The 18,181-nt window shown below is 41.9% G+C and overlaps 1 protein-coding gene across 2 annotated transcripts; it reads right to left on the bottom strand.

Moving 5' to 3' along the window:
* Window positions 1–12,661: 12,661 nt before the first annotated feature.
* Window positions 12,662–15,404, bottom strand: LOC120029207 (U1 small nuclear ribonucleoprotein A-like). Of its 2 annotated transcripts, none has more exons than XM_038974501.1 (7): window positions 15,286–15,404; window positions 14,846–14,921; window positions 14,551–14,723; window positions 14,227–14,409; window positions 13,887–14,054; window positions 13,611–13,699; window positions 12,662–13,354 (listed from the first exon to the last, which is right to left on the bottom strand). In XM_038974501.1, exons 2-7 carry the CDS (start codon window positions 14,916–14,918, stop codon window positions 13,195–13,197), a joined length of 846 nt encoding a protein of 281 aa, XP_038830429.1. In that variant the 5' UTR covers window positions 14,919–14,921; window positions 15,286–15,404; the 3' UTR covers window positions 12,662–13,194. The 2 variants fall into 2 exon arrangements, with proteins under 2 accessions (XP_038830429.1, XP_038830430.1); XM_038974502.1 differs by having other exon boundaries at window positions 14,846–14,918; window positions 15,286–15,397.
* Window positions 15,405–18,181: the final 2,777 nt, after the last annotated feature.

The raw sequence follows: 18,181 nt of genomic DNA, 5'->3' as shown, positions 1-18,181 counted from the left end.
ATGACCATCGTTATGTTTGGAGGAAAAAGGGGGATGCTTGCAAGCCGAAGAACACCATCCCAACCGTGAAGCACGGGGGTGGCAGCATCATGTTGTGGGGGTGCTTTGCTGCAGGAGGGACTGGTGCACTTCACAAAATAGATGGCATCATGAGGGAGGAAAATTATGTGGATATGTTGAAGCAACATCTCAAGACATCAGTCAGGAACTTTAAGCTTGGTCGCAAATGGGACTTCCAAATGAACAATGACCCTAAGCATACTTCCAGAGTTGTGGCAAAATGGCTAAAGGACAACAAAGTCAAAGTATTGGAGTGGCCATCACAAAGCCCTCCCTCAATCCTATAGAAAGTTTGTGGGCAGAACTTAAAAAGTGTGTGCGAGCAAGAGGCCTACAAACCTGACTCATTATACCAGCTCTGTCAGGAAGAATGGGACAAAATTCACCCAACTTATTGTGGGAAGCTTGTGGAAGGCTACCCGAAACGTTTGACCGAAGTTAAACAATTTAAAGGCAATGCTACCAAATACGAATTGACCCACTGGGAATGTGATGAAAAAAATAAAAGCTGAAATAAATCATTATCATTATCTATTATTCTGACATTTCACGTTCTTAAAATTAAGTGGTGATCCTAACTGAACTAAGACAGGGAATTTTTTACTAGGATTAAATGTCAGGAATTGTGAAAAACTGAGTTTAAATGTATTTGGCTAACCTCCGACTTCAACTGTACATGTTATTCAATCATTGTACCCACACTGCTCACACACCTCAGCGAGCGTCTGCGTGGCCAGGCGCTAAAATAGAAATTGGTTCTATTTGTGACGCTCAATGCGCTGCGAGTCAGGCCTCTCCCATCTCCTCGTTGGTTTTTAGGAGCATATACCCATATGCCATCTCCTCGTTGGTTTTTAGGAGCATATACCCACATGGGTGAATGAAAGATGAACTTTGGTCCACACTCCGGTCGGTTGTAGTAATGCTGTAAAGTTGTTTGCCAACCGCCATATCAAGTCCAAAGAAGAAAAAGAAGCCTGGAGGAAGGAGGAGAGATGACGAGAAACAAATTTGGTTTATCGTTTTATCTGTGGATTAATTGTCGGAGTAGAGGACCTTGTGCATTTCAGGTAAAATAACAACCCAATGTTTATATATCAGGACAAATTAGCTTGCAACAGCAAGCTAGCTAAATTGCCATACATGTTTAACGGGATGGTTGAGCTAATGTAGGCTAATGCGATTAGCATGAGGTTGTAAGTAACAAGAAAATTTCCCAGGACATAGACATATCTGATATTGGCAGAAAGCTTAAATTCTTGTTCATCTAACTACACTGTCAAATTTACAGTAGCTATTACAGTGAAATAATACCTTGCTATTGTTTGAGGAAACTGCACAGTTTTGAACATGAAAAGTTATTAATAAACAAATTAGGCACATTTGGGCAGTCTTGATACAACATTTTGAACGGAAATGCAATGGTTCATTGGATCAGTCTAAAACTGTACACATACACTGATGCCATCTAGTGGCTAAAATCTAAATTGCAGCTGGGCTGGAATACTACATTATGGCCGTTCTCTTGCATTTCAAAGATGATGGTACAAAACAAATATAAAAGAACAGTGTTTATTTCTTTGTATTATCTTTTACCAGATCTTTTGTGTTATATTCGCCTACATTCCTTTCACATTTCCACAAACTTCAAAGTGTTTCCTTTCAAATGGTACCAAGAATATGCATATCCTTGCTTCAGGGACTGAGTTACAGGCAGTTAGATTTGGGTATGTCATTTTAGGCAAAAATGTATTCTTAAATGTTTAATGCTTTTTGTCCTGTCCCCAAATTGATATAATTGGTTCAGAGTTTGTTTTGATATTTCAACCTGCGTGTCCTGACCGCTTCTGGTGTGGGTGAACAAAATAAACATCCGATGGCGCGCGCGGACGCACTCACGTGTTAGTCTATGCCGCTCTGACATTGCACTTCCATATATTTATATATTCTTAATTCCATTCCTTACTTAGATTTGTGTGTATTGGGAACATGTTGTGAAATTGTTAGATATTACTTATTAGATATTGCTGCACTGTCGAAACTAGAAGCACAAGCATTTCTCTACACCCGCACCAACATCTGCTAAACACGTGTATGTGACCAATAAATTGGATTTGATTTGATTTGACCTGGAATGCTTTTCCAACAGTCTTGAAGGAGGTCCCACATATGCGGAGCAATTGTTGGCTGCTTTTCCTTCACTCTGCGGTCTAACTCATCCCAAACCATCTCAATTGGCGTTGAGGTTGGGTGATTGTGGATGCCAGGTCATCTGATGCAGCACCCCATCACTCTCCTTCTTGGTCAAATAGCCCTTACACAGCCTGGAGGTGTGTTTTGGCTCATTATCCTGTTGAAAAACAAATGATAGTCCTACTAAGCCAAACCAGATGGGATGGCGTATCGCTGCAGAATGCTGTGTTAGCCATGTTGGTTAAGTGTGCCTTGAATTCTAAATAAATCACTGACAGTGTCACCAGCATAGCGCCCCCACACCATCACACCTCCTCCTCCATGCATCATGGTGGGAACCACACATGCAGAGATCCTCTCTTCACCTACTCTGCGTCTCACAAAGACATGGCGGTTGGAACCAAAAATCTCAAATTTGGACTCAGTAGACCAAAGGACAGATTTCCACCGGTCTAATGTACATTGCTCGTGTTTCTTGGCCCGAGCAAGTCTCTTCTTATTATTGGTGTCCTTTAGTAGTGGTTTCTTTGCAGAAATTCGACCATGAAGGCCTGATCCACGCAGTCTCCTCTGAACAGTCGATGTTGAGATGTGTCTGTTACTTGAACCCTGTGAAGCATTTATTTGGGCTGTACTTTCTGAGGCTTGTAATTCAAATGACTTATCCTCTGCAGCAGAGGTAACTCAGGGTCTTCCTTTCCTGTGGCGTTTTTCATAAGAGCCAGTTTCATCACAGTGCTTGATGGTTTTTGTGACTGCACTTCAAGAAACTTTCAAAGTTCTTGACATTTTCAGGATTGACTGACCTTCATGTCTTAAAGTAATGATGGACTGTCATTTCTCTTTGATTATGTCAGCTGTTCTTGCCATAATATAGACTTGGTCTTTTACCAAATAGGGCTGTATTCTGTATACCATCCCTAATTTCACACATCACAACTGATTGGCTAAAACGCATTAAGAAGGAATGAAATTCCACAAATGAACTTTTAACAAGGCACACCTGTTAATTGAAATCCATTCCAGGTGACTACCTCATGAAGCTGGTTGAGAGAATGCCAAGAGTGTGCAAAGCTGTCATCAAGGCAAAGGGTGGCTATTTGAAGAATCGCAAATATAAAATATATTTTGATTTGTTTAACACTTTTTTGGTTACTACATGATTCCATATGTGTTATTTCTTAGTTTTGATGTCATCACTATTATTCTACAATGTATAAAATAGTGAAAATAAAGAAAAACCCTGGAATGAGTAGGTGTGTCCAAACTTTTGACTGGTACTGTACATTCAAAAAGCGTCACACCAAAGGACTAAGAAATGTACCCTTTTATGACAATGGCAGATAAGTGCTAAATATTTCTTATAAAGCTTACTACCTGTTCATGCCATGTGCTCCAGCCATGTGTTCTGTACTTCCTTTTTGCAAGAGAACCCTCCCCGGTGCAATGGTGCCCAAATGCTGACTTGCTGTTAAATCACAGAGTTGTGTCACACAACCAAGTGGACATTGCTTTTAGTGTCAAAATGTTGTCAATCAGAACTATTTGGAAATGACATGAATATACTCTCTTGAAATATAACTAAAAGAAATGGTGAAGGGAATGTCATTCATTTTTTTATTAATTTACTTATGTTCAATGTTCCAAAACCTTACCTGGGACAGTCACACCATTGGACAATTGTCAAGTTTGGTTAAAAATAGCTAGAAAACAAATAATGCATGAATTTACAAATGATCCAAGTAAAACAATTAAAACGCTTTTAGTATTATAGGCTATTGTAATTTTAGCCAATTTAATTAGTTATATTTGTGTTTGACATCATGGTAAAAAAAGGGGTGTCACGTCAACTACCCAAAGAATCCAGTTTCTTGTATGTGCATAAAGGTAACGTTGTATGTAGCCATCTTGACGTTGAATACATTTTATACAAATGGATGAGAAGTGTGGGTTGCGTCTTTTTGCATTTTGGCACTAGTTCCAGTAAATATTTTCCACTGTCCATCTAGTTCCTCTCCGCGCGTCCGTTGGAACCAAGACTACAGGACAATGTGTCCGCTTCATGCCTGAAATATAATGAGGCAATTTTAGTGACCCCAGTCCTCCCCCTCTCTTTCTCTCCCTTCTCTGTGAGAGCAGGGATGGACTTGTTGCTTACGCTGACGCCCCTGGCAACCAGTAGGCCTAGTATCTCCGTTGCCACGTGCTGCGCCGCGACCCGTGGACAGAACAGAGGGCTCTTGAGGCGCTCTGTGCTCATTAGCATAGAGCAGCAGTGACCCCGAGACATGTGCTGAATTTGAATCATTCTCCCTCCCTCCAGAATGAAGCGACCTGCAGGTTGATTCTGCATTATGTTGGTACCTGGTGAAGAGTGAAGGGCCTGTTGTTATCATCTACACTGCCAGCTGAATGTACAAAGTGACTTGGTCAATAATTGTTTTGAATACCCAACATTAGTGGTTGGGTGGTTGGTGCCATCTGATGGTGACCGTCTTAATGACACATACATAAGTAATGAGAGATCACCAAGGGGCCCCAAACTATCTACGACTTTAACCGCATAGTCGTTCTAACTGATGATGTTTTAGGACATTTGATGGGCACAAATGAAGGATGTATATATAGGGTCCATGCATCATTGGAGGCTGTTTTCGACAGGATCTAGGCTATCCTTATAATTGGTCTAGTTGTCGCTATGTGACCATTCAATAACCTCATAGGCTACTTCACGTCAAAGCAATAACAAATGTGAGCAATCACAGTAGCCAGTTTACTGTTAAGTGTCAAAGCATGAGAACGGCCAGAGTGCTTTGAAGACGGCTACAGCCACAGATAGATCTACTCTGGATAGTGAGTGATGGCCAACCAGTGCTATCCAATGACGCAGCAAGTCCTACAGAGATGAGCAGTAGGCTTCGTGTGAAAGACCCTTCAACAGGACAGGAGTAGCCTACAGTAAACACCCCTTAAACATAAAAAGGTGATTTACTTAATTCAGGGTTAGCCTAAACTGTTATTGTCTTTGGAATGCTATTGATGTTCTGATCTTAATATACGTAGATGTGCTCGGAGATGTCCCACGCAGATGGCGGATAAGTTGCCTCAGTTCCCCGGCTGAAAGATCCCAGTGTAGTGAATGGGGAGTGGCATGTCGCCAAGAGCATGGGACACTGACACACACACACACACACACACACACACACACACACACACACACACACACACACACACACATACACACGCACACACGCACACACACACACACACACACACCGCGCCCGATCGGCTAAGGTCAGCGCTTTCTCAAGGCAAAATAAGGGAGTGTGGAAAGGCTTGGGAAACTGCAGAAGAATAAGCATTTTGTGTACACTGAAGAGCTGACCTAAAGACAATTATTCAGGGAACAGTGGAAGTCGACAACAGTAGGCCCTTGTTTGCACTGGATACAGTTGATGGTACAGGCCTAAATTAACCCTTTCAAGCTTAATTCACAAGTCGCTCTGCTCTCCCTTCTTAAATCCATTTGGAGAGGGGAAGGTGCTCCTTCTTGACTAGCAATTACACTCCACTATCTTTTTAAGGGCCTGCTCTGGCTAAACCAGGGAAAAATCATGGGTCCACCAATTCTAACTCATGAATAAACAAACTTGGGTAACTGGTATGGTTCATAAACATAAATGTGTCATAAGCACAGGTTAAACAGTGAGGTTGATGTTGCCTTGGAATGACCTAAAATTTAACCACAAGCACTTAAGACGCTTCATGAACTATACACTTTTGAACAGCTACCGTTAAAGATAGAGAGCAGTGAAACGTTTATAGTTTTGTGGGAGCAACGCTGTCCTGGAAAGAAAACAAAGGATTTATTGACAGTAGCACATCAGTAAAAAGCCAGTGACCACCAGAGTGCTAAAAAGACCCCTAAAAGGCCTTGTCTGGCTAGCTCCCAGTGCTATGAAATTAATAGTGTTTAATTCGGGGTTCACCAATTATTATTATCTGAAATTTCCATTTTTTTGGCATGGTCAAATAACCAAAGCATAGATTGGTAACCTTTTTCTAATTCTGCACACAGAAACTAGAGGCTATGAGCAACTTGGTCAAAAAGAATGGAACCGAAAGGGACTATTAGCAATTCACTTTTTGACTATGTAACGCTGATGCTTAAAAGAATCATAAAGAATCATCTTCTCATGGACTGAAAGTTAGATTCACTCCAAATGTGGTCTTTGGACACAATAGTCCCTAAAGAGTTTGAAAAAAAGAATGTTGATGCATTCAAAGATGGCCACACTATAGCGTGATTGTGGAATAAGTGGGGCACTTTGTTCATTTCCATCTTCTGTAACCTCTTTTGACATCTATCCAACATAGATCTAGTATTGTCCCATAGAAAAAAATATTGTGGTTCTAAATGTTTTTCCTCATAATCCTGGACTATCGGACCAACATCTTATTACGTTTGCAATCGCAAACAAATAATCTGCTCAGACCCCAACTAAGGATTATCAAAAGTCACGCTATAAATTCTCGGACAACCTAAAAATTCATTGATGCCCTTCCAGACTCCATCCACCTACCCAAAGACATTGGAGGACAAAAATCAGTTAACCACCTAACCGAGGATCTAAACTTTGCCTTGCGTAATACCCTAGATGCAGTCGCACCTCTAAAAAAAAAACATTTGTCACAAGAAACAAACTCCCTGGTAAACAGAAAACACCCGAGCTCTAAAGCAAGCTTCCAGAAAATTGGAACTGAAATGGCGCTCCACCAAACTGGAAGTCTTACGACAAGCTTGGAAAGACAGTATCGTGCAATATCGAAAAGCCCTCACTGCTGCTCGATCAGCCAACATTTAGTTTTGATACTGTCGCAAAACTAACTGGAAAGAAGCATTCCCCAAGTGAGGATGGCCTTCACTTCAGCAGTGATGAGTTCATGAACTTTTTTGACGAAAAGATTATGATCATTAGAAAGCAAATGACAGACTCCTCTTTGAATATGCGTATTTCTCCAAAACTCAGTTGTCATGAGTCTGCACAGAACTGCCAGCACCTAGGATCAATGGAAACACTCAAGTGTTTTATATCCTGTATCTCTCCACACATTCACAAAAATAATCATGGCCTCTAAACCTTCCAGCTGCCTACTGGAACCTGTTCCAGCTAAACTACTGAAAGAGCTACATCCTGTGCTTTGCCCTCCTATGTTGAACATTATAAACGGCTCCCTGTCCTCCGGATGTGTACCAAACTCACTAAAAGTGGCAGTAATAAAGCCTATCCTGAAAAAGCCAAATTTTGACCTGGAAAATTAAAAAACTATTGTCCTACAGTACACTGAATCTCCCATTCCTCTCAAACATTTGAGAAAAAGCTGTTGCACAGCAACTCACTGCCTTCCTGAAGACTAATAATATATACGAGACACTCCAGTCTGGTTTTAGACCCCATCATAGTACTGATACCACACTCGTGAAGGTAGTAAATTACCTTCTTCTGGCATCAGACCAAGGCTGTGCATCTGTCCTACTTCTCTTAGACCTTCGTGCCGCTTTTGACACCATCGATCACCACATTCTTTTGGTGAGATTGGAGACCCTGATTGGTCTACACGGACAAGTTCTTGCCTGGTTTAGATCTTACCTGTCGGAAAAATATAAGTTTGTCTCTGTGGATGGTTTGTCCTCTGACAAATCAATGGTAAGTTTTGTTATTCGTCAAGGTTCAGTTTTAGGGCCACTATTGTTTTCACTATATATTCTATGTCAACTTTCACTGCTATGCAGGCGACACACAGCTGTACATTTCGATGAAACATGGTGAAGTCCCAAAATTGTCTACTTTAAAAGCCTGTGTTTCAGACATAAGGAAGCGGATGGCGACAAATGTTTTCATTTTAAACTCGGAGAAAACAGAGATGCTAGTTCTAGGGCCCAAGAAACAAAGAGATGTGTTGTTTGATCTGACAATTAATCTTGATGGTTGTACAGTCATCCCAAACAAAACTGTGAAGGACCTTGGCGTTGCTCTTGACCCTGATCTCTCTTTTGACGAACATCCCAAAAACATTTCAAGGGCATGCTTTTGTCACTTCTAGATTAGGCTACAGCAACGGTCTACTCTCCGGGCTACATGGATAAATCACTAAATAAACTTCAGTTAGTGCTAAATAAGGCTGCTAGAATCTTGACTAGAACCAAAAAAATGTGATCATTATACTCCAGAGCTACCCTCTCTACACTGGCTTCCTGTTAAAGCTAGGGCTGATTTCAAGATTTTACTGCTAACCTACAAAGCATTACATGACCTTGCTCCTACCTATGTACGCTATGATCACAAGACGCAGTCCTCCATATTGCTCCTAGAATTTCTATGCAAACAGCTGGAGGCAGGGCTTTCTCTTATAGAGTTACATTACTATGGAATGGTCTGCCTATCCACGTGAGAGACGCAGACTCGGGCTCGACCTTTAAGTCTTTACTGAAGACTCATCTCGAACCACCCTTGCTGTCTCTGCCTGGCCGGCTCCCATCTCTCCACTGGGATTCTCTGCCTCTGACCCTATTATGAGCGCTGAGTCACTGGCTTACTAGTGCTCTCCCATGCCATCCCTAGGAGGTGTGCGTCACGTCATGACAGGCTTTTTTCGCTATACTCGACTTGAGTGGGATGAGTCACTGACGTGATCTTCCTGTCTGGTTTTGCACCCCCTCAGGCTTGTGCGGCGAGGAAGATCTTTGTGGGCTATACTCAGCCTTGTCACAGGTAGTAAGTTGGTGGTCTGTTGATATCTCCGGTATCTACGCTGCAATAGTCTACGTGCTGGGGGCTAAGGTCAGTCTGTCCTATCTGGTGTAATTCTCCTGTCTTATCTGGTGTCCTGTGTGATCTTAAGTACTGTATGCTTCCTCTAATTCTCCTATCTCTCTCTCTCTCTCTCTCTCTCTCTCTCCCTCCCTCCCTCCCTCCCTCTAAGGGATTGGTCGAAAGATGGCTGAGTGAATGACAAATCAAAAATCAGATTTCACATGTCCATTGAAACCACTGTAAATCCACTTCCCAGTGCCCTATCAATTTGAAACTTGCAATCGCTATCATGGACATCCCTATGATCAACCACCCTGAATAAAGGTATTGATATAAAAAAAGGAATATATTAACAACTCATTCTTTGCATATGTAACGCTAATGCTCAGAATCATCTGCAATCATCTTCTCCTCATGAACCATAGATCAGATCCACTCCAGATGTTGTATTTAGACTCATTACATCAGTCTTTCATGGTTTAAAAATTTTTTTTTGCTGCATTCAAACATGGCTGTATACCCATAGATGCACATTAGCACATATGCTAATGCTAAAATAACTTTTTTATTTTTTATTCTCATGACCCATAAATCAGATTGACTCCAGATGTAGTATATAAACTGAATTGAGAACGATTAGTTGTTGCATTCAAATTTGGCCACGGTACACCACAAGGTAGTAGCACTATATAGGGCTATAAGGGGTGAACCGATGGACATGAGGCCATGACATTTGGGATGTAAACCTTATGTATATGTGTTTATAAGATTACCTGCCGCATTCAAAGATAACCAACCAACAGCACCGGACTAAACTTCCTCTGTGTTATCCTTGTAGAATTGAGATAAACACGGTCATGCTTTCACTGATTGCACATAAAGGAAGATAGTTCGTACGTGATAAAGTATTTGCTTTGTTATCCAACTGTTCTTCTGTCCTTTCTGTCATCCTGTGAACCCCACTCATTGCTTTCTTCTATCAAGACCTTTCAGATCAGCGGCCATTAAAGGCATAATACGACGTTTTGGCAGCTAAGCCCTTTTTTCTACATACCCAGAGTCAAATGAACTTGATGAGGACCACAATGGAAATAATTCTCTGGGCTTTATTGTGTTTTTATCCTCGATAATGTTTAAATGTATGTAATGTTGTCTCTGGCTGGAGCAGTCTACTGCTTTTAATTCTGTAATAAATTCCGTCAATCATGGATATCATTTTTATGTCACTGCGTGCAGTTTGTAGAAAGTTGAAGGTAGTTTCTGGAGCCAACGCTAATAGTGTTAGCGCAATACTGGAAGTCTACAAGAACAGCTAGCAATAGCTGTAGAAACGACCTTTAACTTCCTTCAAACATAAAAATGGTACCCATGAGTTCATCTGACTCTGGGTAAGTAAAAAAAAGGCTTAATGGCGAAGGTGCATAAAGATGGCAGCCCCCATGTATTTACCACAAATGCCTAATTTGCTAAGTTCGCCGTAGTGTACAATGCTCTCAGTTACTCTTTTTTTATATTGGCATTAGCACAGTATACATGGTCCCAATTCTAGCTCCAAGACAGCGGCAATTTGAAAAAATGAAAAGGTAGATTGTGCTGATTTATAGGCTCACAGCCCACCTACTCAGACACAATCAATGCTAAAGACATTCAAAGAGGAAACGTCTTAAATGAAATCTCCAAAACGTCTTTAAATGAAATGAGCACAAAGGGAAAATAGCATTGATGAAATGGGCTATCCAGGCATTGCTGTCTGATTCATGGTAGAAATTAGATGAAACTGCAGTGGCTGAGGCCAGAAAGGGCAGAGAGTGAGTCAGCAATGATGATTTACGTGGTAGCACAGAGCCATTTGATTATGACACAATGCTCCAGAAAGAAAGAAATCGCATTACTTTATAGGTTATAATAATCAAATGGAAACGTTATCCCAAAATGTTTTAATTGATTGCAGAATTATCAAGGGAATGGCACAAACTCAAGTTCTTGCAAAAGTGTAGACAAGAGGCCAAATCAAAGTTTAGACTACAGTCCCACCAGTCCGCCTACTGCAACATGTTGGGAAAAGCACAATATTTCTCACTGCATTAGTTAGTTAGACACATAGTTAGAGGACACAACATTGTATCTGTCCCATTATAGTGTCTGTGAGAGCATGGGCATCGACATTTTGATGTAGTCTATTTTCTTCTTCTACTACTTCTATGAGATGGTAAAACAAACTGAAAGGGTACATATTGCCAGCTGGAGTGGGTTGTTTGAACAGGTATAAAGCCAAGGTTGGCAATTTACTGCCACCTGCAGTTATGGAAGGTTTGCGCACAAGTATAATTCATTGGCTGATCCATAGAGATGGAGAGGCCTCATATCTGTGCCATTATAGTGTCTGTGCCAGCCTCAAAGGCGCTGCACATCCTATCTCCATTTTGAAGTAGTCCATTTTCTTCTTCAAAATTGGCTGACCCCTCCTGATGACCCAGTTGGACATGACTCCAACAGGGTCACCAGGAGGGATCAGCCAATGAAGTTGGAAGTCCCACCCAGTTGACTACATTAAAACGGTGGAAGACCTCAATGGCGCTGCCGCTGTTAATACAGTCTTTTTGGCCACTAGAGGCCTTGATCATTCTCTATAGGCTGATCCCTCCTGATAACCTGGATGAAATTATGTTATCCTTCCTTAACCCATAGGAAGTCCCACCCAGTTCACTACTTCAAAATGGTGAAAGACCTCAATGGCACTGCCCATGCTGAAACTGGCTTTTGGCACGGGAGTCCACTATCATTCAATGTGGTTACACTAGACACGCCATGGAAAACACTGATAAACACTGCCCTCATCAGGGTGTTAATCATCATTGCAGCCATAGTGGTGGTCTTGATACTGAAACACTGGTTCAGTGTAAGATGTTCATGAAGTTACAGTAGGCTGTTTGAATCACTATAGATATAATTACATCTTTGGTCTAGAGACATTGTGCAAGAACCCATATCTGGGGCCATATGAAACAAACATCTCAGAATAAGTGTGCTGAACTAAGACCAGGGGCTGTATCCACAAAGCATATTAGAGTAGGAGTGCTGATCTAGGATCTGTCCATATAATCATAGTCATGATCTAAAAGGCAAACCTCACCCCAGATCAGCACTCCTACCGAGATGCTTTTGTGGATAGCGGCCCAGGTCCCTCTTCTCCATGTAATATTCAATTGTGCTCGAGAAGGAAAGGCTTAAATCATAAATCAGTAGACAAGTTAATTGACAGTAGAAAAAAGATGCGCGCACCGATGGAGCCGGCAGACATTCGGTATGATTTTGAAGTCAGCTAGCAACAATGAGATGCTGCCATGTGGGGAATCGTAGGTGGCTCATTTCAGTTGGTTTGGAGGCGTTTATAATATACAAATTTGTTAGTTAACCAACAACGTATTTGAGAGAAGTGCTCATTGAACAAATGTATTTGTTTTCAATAAACATTAAGACAAAATATAGTTGTCAACAATCTAAGCCAACCCAGCCTGTTTTGCTCCATAGTTTTGTTTGCAATACAGCCCCTGGTGTCTCCCCAGACATAAAAGCAGAAAACACCCGCAGCATTAGTCATTATAAAAGGAAAATTTTAATCAAACAGAAAAGCTCCAGGTACAATGTCTGGGTGAAACAGACCCTGGGTGCAATGCTTTATAACAGACAAATCATAAAAATGTAAATATACTTACATACAAACACCAGATATTATCCTCAAAGAATGGGTGCAGAAACTGACTGAATTTAAATGTTTCTTAACCAGAGCTATGGATACACAAATGTCAGCTAACTGTCCTTTATGTTGGCACCAAATCACTATACCAATATATTCCTTACAAGTTATCGTTTGAGCCTACTGCCAGCATTGCAATCATCAAAACGCTGACCTGTCTGTGTCTGTACTCTAAACCTGGTAGGTACCCTACAATCAGACACAAGGCAATTCATCTCCAGTTATTCTGTGTGGACAAGTAACGCACTGCGCTTTCTTGGCAAAGGACAGGTTAGTAGTCAGCTCTGTGCTGGTAGTGTAAGGTGAGGAGGTCTCTCTGGTGTGTGTGTGTGTGTGAGATTGTAAACCATTTAAAAGCTCTCTGGTGTGTTATTTCTTGGCGAATGAGATCTTCATGGCGTTGGTCTGGGTGATCTTGAAGCCCTGTAGTGCCTCCCTGGCCGCTCCAGCCTGCACGTCATTATCAAACTCTACAAAGGCGATGTCGTGGCGACCAGGTACCAGACGCACCTCTTTGAACCCAGGGAACCTGAAGTGGGAAAACAGTCAACATCAGGACAGAACTTCAGGCAGACTTGTCAAAAAGACACACACATCAAGGGTCTATACTTGTCAAAATATTCAATCTCACCACACACAAACACTAGTAGATAACCACAATATTGGAAACTGAAAACAGAACAGATATGTTCCAATACGACAGAACATGGAAGAATAAACATTACATTTACACACAGCACCAAGGAGTATATGAGAAGGGGGGAATAAAATGAAGAGGTACTAACTGGTTGAAGAGCATAGACAGCATGAGCTCGTTGGTCTCCTCTGGGAGGTTGGTGAGGAAAAGGATGTGGTTGGGAGGGTTTTCTGCAACCTGGAGGTAAAGAAGATCACATTTATCAACATAATAAGTTAGTGAGATTATACAGTAAGACGAACATCAAGCAAACTCATGATTACAGCGTTCCACTAAACAGACCTGCTGTTTAGTTAATAAAAAAGGGCGCTGACAAGATATTACAAGATATAAACTAACACTGATAAACACACGTAATCCATACCTGGGCGTGGGGCATTTGCCCTGGCATCATCCCACCCGGAGGCATGGCACCAGGGGGCATTCCCCCAGGGCCCATCCCAGGAGGTGGCATCATGCCTGGCGGGGGCATGTAAGGGGGCTGCCCTGGCATTTGCATCATACGAGGAGCCCCGCTCATGGGTGGCATTCCCTTCAGAAGAACAAAAAGAATGTTCAATGAACTCAGCCGGATTATCAATTAGCGATACACGTGGAATAACACAATCTGCCATTTTAGATAGACTTGTCTTTAAGAAAACATGTTAAGCACAATGGCTAACAGTGGCTACAAAGGTGGTTCTGTCTCACAGTAGATCACTTACAGGCATGGGTGTTGGAACTCCAGGGCCCATAGGTACTACAGGGGTTCCTGGCACACCCTTCTTGGCCCCTGCAGCCTCTGGGCCCTTGACCTTGGCCCTCTTCTCCTTCTTACGGTCGCGCTCCACGTAGGTGCCCTTCATTTTAGCGATGATGTCAGAATCCCCTTTGGCGTACCCAATACGCTGTGATGAGAAAGCGGTACAGTTGACGACAGGACTATTTTAAAAAACAGGGCTGCATACTAGAGAATCTTCATTCTCTAGCTAAACATGTGTCAGGCAAAAGCTAGCTGATGTGTACCATGTGTATTGGCAGTAGCTCACCATAGGTTTGTCATAGAATGGGAACCCCTGCATGGAACGCAGGGCATTGGAGGCGCTGTTGACCTCCTTGAAGATGACAAAGGCCTGACCCCTCATCTTCAGGGAGCGGGCAACCAAAATGTCTAAGATTTGACCAAACTGAGAGAAAATGGCGTACAACGACTTCTTCAGTTCTGGGGGACAAAGGGTACAAACAATACATGTTTAGGCAAGGAGAAGTTGGCATGGTTGATGGGTAAACAAATAAACATGAGGGCAAAACAGTAACAAAAATGAAGGGGTAGCTAGATCTAACCATCTTTTTTAATCTTCTCGTTTAGGTTGTTGATGTATATGGTGTGGTTGAGACGCATATCCGGAGCAGCCATCTTCTGTGAAATAAAACAAATTGGTCATTTAGAACACATGTCAACTAACGATACTGTTAGCGCCTTATAACCTCCTTAAAGTAGCTAGCTAACTTACGTAGCTATATGTAGAATAAGTTGGTAGCTAACGTTAGCTAGTTTTAACCATTAACCAAGTGTTTTACAATTAAAAAGTAGACAGTTAACTAAAAAAAGATAACTAGCTAGCTACCATTTGCTAATGTTAGCTGCTGGCTAAGTTAGCTACTACAAATAAGTTAACGTTAGTTGGCAGACGCACGCCATCAATGTCCACTCATTTTTACAAACTGGTGACTTATCGAACTTGCATATTAGAAAAATTTAATAATTGAGACGTTGTATTTACCTTTCAGTACTGGGATGCACAATATAATCGGCCTCGAAAGAAATGAATGAAACTAGCTACACGAGAACCCGACAACCCACTTTATTATCTCTGCTGGAGCTTGCTACTAGCTAACGTAGTAGACGTATAAAGCCTTAATAGCTAACAAGCCAACTATTTTGATTGGCTGGTGTAATTTCCGGATCCTGTCCAGAATAGCTTTTCATTGGATTATTTTAGCCACCCCGTTAACATCATTGGATATGATGTGCTACATTTCAGACGCTCCCGCCTATTGCTGCTCGTTCACGAGAATCAACCTAAGCAAGATGCTACGCAGATGATCAAATCTGTAAACCATATTGATTTACTTTTACACATCCAAAGAAATAAGCTTTAACATATCCTTATGATATTATCATCGTGCAATCTACTGCGTTTGAGAGCCATCCGTATGTTTCAAACAGCTATTATTCGGTTCAAAAGATGAACTACTTTTACATTATTTTGTTATTGATAGCTAGCTAACTAAGTAGTTCTTCTGTTCTGTAACCTTACTGTAGAAAATGCCACATTGTAGCCGTTTTAAATGAAAGCCGTGTTTGTTACCAAACATGGCTTTATTCAGCTACCTAGCTAGCAGCTACTAGTCCTAACATGTAAAAACTTGAAAATAGCTCTCAGGTCTGCACTTGAAGTCGTGTCATTACTAAACTCAACTAAACCAGACATGCAATAAAGTCAATGTTAATCAAACTGCATGTCATATGCACATATTTCAGAAATGTTTTTTGCAACTTTAGTCATGATGTAACATACAGTGCATTCGGGAAGTATTCAGACCCCTTCCCTTTTTACACATATTACGTTACTCCTTATTCTAAAGTTAATTATTATTTTCTGTCATCAATCTACACACAATAACCCATAGTGACTAAGCAAAAAAAGTTTAAAAAAAAACAGAAATACCTTATTTACATAAGTATTCAGACCCTTTGCTATGAGACTCGAAATTGGGCTCAGGTGCATCCTGTTTCCATTGATCATCCTTGAGATGTTTCTACAACTTGATTGGAGTTCACCTGTGGTAAATTAAATAGATTGGACATGATTTGGGAAGGCACACACCTGCCTATATAATGTCCCACAGTTGACAGTACATGTCAGAGCAAAAACCAAGCCATGAGGTCGAAAGAATTGTCCCTAGAGCTCCGAGACAGGATTGTGTTGAGGCACAGATCTGGAAAGGGTACCAAAACATTTCTGCAGTATTGAAGGTCCCCAAGAACACAGTGGCCTCCATCATTTTAAAATGGAAGCAGTTTGGAACCAACAAGACTCTTCCTAAAGCTGCCCACCTGGCCAAACTGAGCATTCGGGGGAGAATGGCCTTGGTCAGGGAGGTGACCAAAAACCCAATGGTCACACTGACAGAGCGCCAGAGTTCCTCTGTGGGGTGAACCTTCCCTCTCTTCAGCACCCATCTCTTCAGCACTCCTCCAATCAGGCTTTTATGGTAGAGTGGCCAGACGGAAGCCACTTCTCAATAAAAGGCACATGACAGCACTCTTGCAGTTTGCAAAAGGCACCTAAAGGACTCTCAGACCATGAGAAACAAGGTTCTCTGGTCTGGTGAAACCAAGATTGAACTCCCTGGCACCATCCCTACGGTGAAGCATGGTGGTGGCAGCATCATGCTGTGGGGATGTTTTTCAGCGGCAGAGACTAGAAGACTAGTCAGGATTGAGGAAAATATAGTTTTTTTGTAAGGTTCACCTTCCAACACGACAATGCAGGAGTGAGTGTCCTTGAGTGGCCCAACCAGAGCCCTGACTTGAACCTGATCGAACACCTCTGGAGAGACCTGAAAATAGCTGTGCAGCAACGCTCCCCATCCAACCTGACTGTGTTTGAGAGGATCTGCAGAGAAGAATGGGAGAAACTCCCCAAATAGAGGTGTGCCAAACTTGTAGTGTCAACACCCAAGAAGACTCAGGACTGTAATTGCTGCCAAATGTGCTTCAAGAAAGTACTGAGTAAAGGGTCTGAATACTTTTTGGATGCACTGTATCTAGGCATTAGATGGAGACGCTCTGACAGTAAGTTAAGCAATAAGGAGCTCAATTAATAGGCCTCCTACACAGTAATGTTTAAAAAATGTATGTACACAAATTAAGCAAATTTCACTTAATCATTAATGCAACTTTATTCCATCAGTGGGTGATATGTGTTATTTCAATAGCTTCCTGTCATGGTGTGGAGCCCTTATCAATTCCCTTCTCTGTCTCTTATCACCCAGAATTGCACTGCAGTGACAGAGGGTATTTCAATGGAGCATCCACCTCCTTCACCACCAGGACCACCTACAGCTGCCTCGAGGCCAAGCAAGAAGAAGCTGTACCAGGCCATAGCGGCAGGAAAGACCCCTGCCGAGGGGGATCACGCAGAGGCCCGGTGCTGCTCAGTCAGAGGGAGAGCAGGTGAGGCGAACTGTCTACATAAAAATAAGTTATCAGACAAGCGTGCAGATTAAAGCTATTCAAGATCTGCAACATGGTGGTTGGAAAACCACTGGAAGAGTTCTGCAGGTAGCCTAACGGTTAAGAACTTTGGGCCAGTGACCGAAAAGTGGCTGGTTGGAATTCCAAAGCTGACTAGGTGAGAAAATATGTCTTATGTGCCCTTGAGCAAGGCACTTAATCTGTAATTGCTCCTGTAATTCACTCTCTCTGGAGAAGAACATCTGCTAAATGACTAAAATATCTACACAGTTCACACTTGTGGTGAGTGTGTAATTTTTTTTTTTTTTTTTAATCGTGCCTACAGATTATGGAATGGAATGGGGTCGTCAGTCGCAAAATGGGTAACACTCTCCACCTTTATAGTCAGTGCACTGGGGTGGGGGTGTTCTGCACCT

Source organism: Salvelinus namaycush, chromosome 34 (assembly GCF_016432855.1).
Source record: "Salvelinus namaycush isolate Seneca chromosome 34, SaNama_1.0, whole genome shotgun sequence".
Taxonomy (NCBI): Eukaryota; Metazoa; Chordata; class Actinopteri; order Salmoniformes; family Salmonidae; genus Salvelinus; species Salvelinus namaycush.
Note: the sequence above shows the minus strand (reverse complement) of the source record. Positions and strands in the feature narration are given on the sequence as shown.

Bases quoted from the DNA above. Each gene is read 5' to 3' on its own strand.
- LOC120029207 (XM_038974501.1), bottom strand. From the start codon at position 14,918: ATGGCTGCTCCGGATATGCGTCTCAACCACACCATATACATCAACAAC. The intron at 14,055-14,226 runs GTAAGTGATCTA...GTTCTTCTGAAG, and splicing joins GAGTTCCAACACCCATGCCT to GGAATGCCACCCATGAGCGG. The intron at 13,700-13,886 runs GTATGGATTACG...CTTTACCTCCAG, and splicing joins GGCAAATGCCCCACGCCCAG to GTTGCAGAAAACCCTCCCAA.